Here is a 7,450-nt window from a genome sequence, read left to right as displayed (position 1 = left end):
GGAAGGCGGGTTTTTGGGTCACATAAATAAAACCAAGTGTTGAAAGAGTTACAAAAGAGAGAAAGGGATGATGGGTGTCTTTCAATTTCTTATTAACGGTTTAGATTATCGCATTGGAACGATCTAACGGTCAATTTTTTTTAAACAGGTTAGATTATTGTATAAAACCAAGTGTGGAAAGAGTGACAGAAGAAAGAAAGGGATAATGGGTGTTTTTCAATTTAATTTGAACGGTTTAGATTATTGCATGAACCGATCTAATGATCAGTTTCTTTTGAACGATTTAGATTATCGTATAAAATCAAGTGTGGAGGAAGTGACAAAAGAGAGAAAGAGGAGATGGTAGATGGGTGTCTTTCAAGTTGCTACAATTTGTTTCAAGTTGCAATGTCTTGTTCTTGGTGTGTAGTTGTGTATGAAACTCTGAGAGTATGAGATTGGGACTTGTACATGATGGTTTTATAGTTGATTTATGGAGAGCCACCAAAATTATCATATAGAGTATCACAAAATCTTATTATAGACGACACATATCCGTCTATAACTAAAAACGGGCCAAATACAATACCACATTCTTAATATGACAAACAACAAGTGGGATGGCGGGGTAAAAAATGTCACCACTTTCAAGCTATTTGACCCGTCTTTAGCTATAGACGGATATATCTGTCTATAACAAGACTAACTGATAGAGTATATGTTGGAATAAAATTGCTGTAACAATGTAAAAGGAAAAGAGATAACCGATTCGTAGTGACGTGGTAATAGAGCCACTGCCTTGAAAACTATATTTCCTAATGCAACCGTGGTGGCGATCAAAGAAATGACCTAGAGTTCCCCAAGGATTTACACTCTCGCACTCAGTGCGCCCACTCGAGACCGAGAGCATTGGAACGACGAATTTATCTTTACCCGTAAATTATATAGAATGAGAAGAGAGGAAGAGAGTGTGTAGTTGTGATTTACGGAATGAAGAAGGTCCCTTTATATAGGAGAAAATTAGCAGGTGAGGAGCCAAAAATTGATTCGCATTAACATCGATCAAACGTGATTAAGGAGCCATTAACGCAGAAGATATGGCTCTTAATTGCATTTATTTAACAGATGCACCTGGACACTTTCCTATAAACGAACTTGGTCACTTCTTCCCAAAACAAAAACACAAACTCACGCCCAAAAAGACAGAGTACACGACCCGCCGCAGCGATTGCAAATCCCAAATCCCAAATCCCGAATCCGATCCGGGTAGGAACGGGCTCGCACGCATCGCGATGTGCGAGCCGACTAAGCACCTCGCAAAGCTTCCACAAAAGCCTCCCATGACCCACTAGTGATATGGTAAGGAGTGTGGTCATATATAAACACATGACAACAACTTCATTCTACCAATGTGGGACAAATTAGAAAAACTACAAAGGCATAACAAGCCCCTATTTCCAACAATCCCCCACTAGGGGCGACAGAGATAGAGAAAGAAATTCCTGGGTAAAGGAAGGATTGGATACTTAGGTATCAATATCTTTCGATTTGAATTGACACTTTAGTGAGATGAGGAAACAACTTACTTACAAATGAGAGAATATCTTGCGATTTGAATTCATAGCTCGAACGGTCGATACCCCCACAACACATATCATACCTTAGAATTGTGATCGTTCCGCGATTTCAAAGTGCAACGCGCTCTTTTAGAGCATTGCGTTTACCTCGGTACTAATAGATGTGTTCACAAGACTTCTCATAGTCTTTATGATCAACACACCTACGTAGGTGGCTCAAGAGCTTCTCAATAGCACTTCTTGCATGAGCCATTAAGGACATAAGTCCAACCTTGTGTATGATTCATCAAGTGCGTCTCAAAAGCACCACCAGTTAAGGCTATGAATCATATAACGCCATAGGAATAGAAACTTTAGGCCTAGTCACTCTTGACTTAAGGACTTAAGTCTCATTCCCCTCGACGTTTCAACGACTAGTCTCCTAGTCAATCCCTTAGTAAAGGGATCAGCCAAATTGCTTTCGGACTTCACATAGTCCAAAGCGATAACTCCATTATCAAGGAGTTGTCTAACTGCAGCGTGCCTGATTCGAATGTGTCGTTTCTTAGCATTATAGACACTATTCTTAGCAGCACCAATAGCTGCTTGTGAATCACAATGTAAAGAGATCGGAATATTTTATCCTCCCCACATTGGTACATCTGCCAATAGGTTTTTCAACCAATCAGCCTCTTGACCTGCCAACTCAAGAGCTATGAACTCCGACTCCATGGTAGAGTGTGCAATACAAGTTTGTTTAGAAGACTTCCACGATATAGCACCTCCACCCATGGTGAAGACATAACCACTAGTAGAACAGATCTCGTCGTTACCTGAAACCCAATTTGCATCACAATATCCTTCTAACACAGCAGGAAATTTACTATAATGCAAGCAAAGGTCAATTGTTCCTTTTAGGTATCTTAGCAAACGACGAAGAGAATTCCAATGTTCATTACTAGGGTTATGTGTGTAACGACTCAGTCTACTAACTGCATAAGCAATATCAGGTCGAGTACAGTTCATAAGAAACATCACACTACCTAGGATTTTAGCATACTCTTCTTGGGATACACTCTTACCCAAGTTCTTACATAAGTGAATACTAGCATCGTAGGGTGTCCTAGCAGGCACGTCATCAAAGCAGTTAAACTTTTTCAACACTTTTTCCACATAATGAGATTGACTTAAAGAAATTCCTTTAGAGTTTCGAATAACCTTAACTCCTAGGATTACATCAGTTTCTCCTAAGTCCTTCATCTCAAATTGTGATGACAAAAATTATTTGGTTTTAATTATACTTCCAAATTATTACCAAGTATTAACATGTCATCAACATAAAGGCATATAAGCACACAATCAGATTCTATTACTTTTGAATAAACACATGAATCAGAATTGTTTACCATAAAGCCATTACTTACCAAAGTGTTGTTAAATTTCTCATACCACTGTTTAGGTGCTTGTTTCAGACCATATAGTGATTTATTTAGTTTACACACCTTATTCTCTTGACCTTCTACCACAAACCCTTCAGGTTGCGACATATAAATCTCTTCTCTTAGCTCACCATTCAAAAAAGCAGTTTTGACATCCATCTGATGTATAAAAAGGTTATGAATAACAGCTAAGGCGACAAGAGTTCTAATAGTCGATATTTTGGTCACGGGTGAATAAGTGTCAAAATAATCAATATCTTTCTTTTGTGTAAAACCTCTAACCACAAGTCTAGCTTTAAATCTTTTTATTGTATCGTCAGGTCTCATTTTCTTTTTGAAAATCCATTTACTCGTAATGGGTTTACTACCTTTAGGTAAATCAGTCAACTCCCAAGTCTGATTAGACACAATAGAATCAAGCTCACTTTTAATAACATCTTTCCAAAAATTAGCATCAATGGATTTCATTGCCTCACTATAGGTTTTTGGGTCATCTTTTATTAAAAAGGCTGAAACAAACTCATCACTAGCACAAACAGTGTAACCATGTTCAGACAGCAATGTTGAAACAAAATCAGGTCCAAAGTTTTTAGGACATCTAGGTCTCTTAGTGCTTCTAGGTTCAGCAACATGATCAATAGATGTGCTACTACTAGCATGTGAAGAGATATCAACAGATGTAACAGGCAAACTAGGAGATGAATCAACATTCTTCTGTAATGGGAAAACATGCTCAAAAAACACAGCATCTCTAGCTTCAGATATAGAACGATCACTCAAAGACATGAATCTATATGCAGAACTATTTTGAGCATAACCTATAAAAACACAATCATAGGTTTTAGGTCCAACTGTAGGTCTTCTAAAGTCAGGTAAACCCACTTTAGCTAAACACCCCCATACCCTTAGGAAGCTCGGGTTAGGAGGATAGCCTTTCCATATCTCGTAGGGTGTCTTGTCTAACTTCTTATGAGGTACACGGTTAAGAATATGACAAGCCGATAGAATTGCTTCCCCCACATATCCTCGTAGGCCGAAACTTAAAAGCATAGCATTCATCATTTCTTTTAAAGTTCTATTTTTTCGTTCAGCTACTTCATTGGATTGAGGTAAGTACGGTGGACTAGTCTCATGTATTAGACCGTTTTTCTCATAAAACTCGGCTAAACAGTTTGATTTATACTCGCCTCCTCTGTTAGACCTTACCCTTTTGATTTTTCTATCAAGTTGGTTTTCGACCTCATTCTTAAAACTTATAAACGAATGTTCTGCTTCATCTTTTGTCTTAAGCAAATAAACACGGGTGTACCTTGAACAGTCGTCTATAAAAGTGACATAATAATTTTTACCACCTCTACTTGCAACATTTTTGAAGTCAGCTAGGTCGGTGTGAATTAGCTCAAGAAAACTCATTTTCCTAGTGGTAACTGGTTTACTAGGTTTCTTTGTGAATTTAGCTTCAACACAGCTAGCACATTTAGAGAATTCTTGACTCGACAAACTTGGAATTAAACTCATAGTTCTAAGTTTTTTAATGTAGTCAACATTCACATGACCTAATCTACCATGCCAAACATCAATAGACTCAGCGATATAAGCAGAAGTAGAAGCAATATTATTAGAAACTGAATCAGTGTTCAATACAAAAAGACCCCCAGAAAGATAACCCTTGCCCAAAAATTCCCCATTACGCGGCATTACCACTTTGTCAGCCTCAAAAACAAGTTTCAATCCAGCTTTGTTTAATAAGGCACCAGACACAAGGTTTTGACGTAACGAGGGTACATACAAAACATTTTTTAGAGCAAGTGTTTTGAGGTGAGTTTGAGAAAGATCTTGCCTTTGCCTTTGATCGGAGCGGATGAAGAGTTACCCATGAAAACGCATTCCCCATCAGCTACCTCCTCGAACTCAAAGAATAACCCCTTATCAAAGACAGAGGTGTCTAGAAGCGCCGGTGTCCAAGACCCATTCAAGAACATTACCCACCACATTAGCTTCCACAACCACAACAAAGAATGATGTCATCGATCCACAGATTCGCTCAAAGATTTCTTTTCGGAGCATTGATAGGCTTTGTGACCAGCTTTTCCACAGACATAGCAAACAATTTGGCTCTTTGGTTTCTGAATCTTCGCAACTGGTTTGGTATGCTTTCCTGGACCATTTTTCTTAGCAGGACCCTAGTTCTTCCCCTGACCAACCTTGGCCTTACCCTTACCCTTGAATTTTTCAACATTGGACGGACCACTCGACTCAACCAGATTAGCCTTGACAGAAGCATTAGAAGCATTTACAGACACACTAATGGTTTTGTCTTTGAGACGATTTGCCTCCTCGGTCCTCATGTGACTCACTAATTCTTGGAGGGAAAGGTCTTTTTTCTTATGTTTCGAGATGGTTTCTATAGTCGGACCGGAAGGGGGAATTTTTCCAGTAACACATTTGCTAGAAAAATCTCATCTAGTTTCATCCCTTCATTAACTACGTCAGCACAGAAATTCTCATAGACATGAACTTGTTCCATTATAGGTTTGTCATCTACCATTTGGAACCTCAGCCATTTCCCAATGACATATTTCTTTTTACCCGCATCATCAGCCCCATATTTTTTCTCAAGTAATTCCCATATGGTTTTAGCAGATTTATGAACCATAAATAAGTCAAATAGAGTATTAGTCATAAGATTAAGGAGGTGAAACCTAACTGTTTTATTATCCTTATCATGTTTTTTAATAGCCTCTTCATTTGACTTAACAACAGAAATTGCAGGAGGGGTCGTCTCGACAGATGATGCATCGATTTCGGTTACGGGAGCAGGAGGGTTAGAGAAAAGGACGTAATCAATTTCAAACTGCTCAAAAAACATCAGTAATTTTTGAGACCAACGCTTATAGTTCTTACCATCTAAGGGTTCGACTTTTGACAAATCAAGAGCATTTTTTGACATGATGGACATTGTTACAGCAAGACAATATAGTTTTCAAATTGTTGGAATAAAATTGCAGTAAAAATGTAAGAGGAAAAGAGATAACCGATTCGTAGTGACGTGGTAATAGAGCCACTGTCTTGAAAACTATATTTCCGGTACGACCGTGGTGGCGATCAGCAAATGACCGGTAGTTCCCCAAGGATTTACACTACTGCACTCAGGCGCGCCCACTCGAGACTGAGAGCATTGGAACGACAGAATTTATCTTTACCCAGAAATTATATAGAATGAGAAGAGAGGAAGAGAGTGTGTAGTTGTGATTTGTGGAATGAAGAAGGTCCATTTATATAGGAGAAAATTAGCAGGTGAGGAGCCAAAAAATTGATTCCGCATTAACATCAGTCAAACGTGATTAAGGAGCCATTAACGCAGAAGATATGGCTCTTAATTGCAGACGATTTAACAGATGCACCTGGACACTTTCCTAAAAAAGATAGGCACAGCCCGCCGCAGGCGATTGCCAAATCCCAAATCCCAAATCCCAAATACCGAATCCGGGCCGGGCTCGGGCACGCGCATGTGCGAGCTGAATTAAGCACCTCGCAAAGCTTCCACAAAAGCCTCCCATGACCCACTAGTGATATGGTAAGGAGTGTGGTCATATATAAACACATGACAACAACTTCATTCTACCAATGTGGGACAAATTGGAAAAACTACAAAGGCATAACAAGCCCCTATTTCCAACAGTATATAATTGTCTTCTACTTATAAAGTTATAAGGTTGGTTGATACATGAATTTGTGAAAAATCGAGTTTTGAATACCTAGTTTTTATGAATAAATGAAACTTTTTCAACCAGTATGGTGATCTGTTTTATACAATACTAGTGTAAAATCGTTTTTTTATGTGATTGAATACTTTATATATACATACAAAGGTAAACATTATTATGAGTTATGACACATCTTTTATAAAAACTAAATGTATATACTCAGGCGCTAGGTTGAAAAACAAAGCCTTTTACCATTGAACCACAATGTCTATTGTCCACTTAATGAGATAACATTTACTTATCAGCTATTCAGCAATATTTGGGGTAGCAAAAATCCGTCTTCTAAACTAATTTTTTAAAGTTTGAGGTAGCGACCGCCACCCCTTGCTACTAGGTAGCTTCGCCCCTGGGGGCAACCAAACAACACCTAAATGTATGTTCTCCTCGAGAACAATGTTAATATTGCCTTTTATGATTTGCTGAATATGAATTGAGTTTGTGAGTAATATTTTTTCTGGGGAAAAAAAAACTAAAAAAAATAAATCATTTTACATAATGTCCACCTAATAATATTCATACTTGACACACTAAAGCCTATTTTTTAGGCTGAATGAAGCTAAACTGAATTAAAATAGCTGAAATAAGTTAAAACTGAAAAACGGATATAATCGCATTAGTTAGAAGATCATTCACTTCATCTCTCTAAAACAAAACCTCCAACCTCTCTCTAAAAAAAAAACCCTAACTTCCTTGCTTTGTTACTGCCGCC

At 38.2% G+C, this 7,450-nt stretch overlaps 1 protein-coding gene across 1 annotated transcript; it reads right to left on the bottom strand.

Annotated features, from left to right (window-relative positions):
* Window positions 1–5,378: 5,378 nt before the first annotated feature.
* LOC141587435 (uncharacterized) lies at window positions 5,379–5,933 on the bottom strand. The gene has a single exon (XM_074408921.1). It carries the CDS (start codon window positions 5,931–5,933, stop codon window positions 5,379–5,381), a length of 555 nt encoding a protein of 184 aa, XP_074265022.1.
* Window positions 5,934–7,450: the final 1,517 nt, after the last annotated feature.

The sequence above is a fragment of the Silene latifolia genome, chromosome 6, assembly GCF_048544455.1.
Source record: "Silene latifolia isolate original U9 population chromosome 6, ASM4854445v1, whole genome shotgun sequence".
NCBI lineage: Eukaryota > Viridiplantae > Streptophyta > Magnoliopsida > Caryophyllales > Caryophyllaceae > Silene > Silene latifolia.
This window is presented reverse-complemented; position numbering and strand designations above follow the sequence as displayed.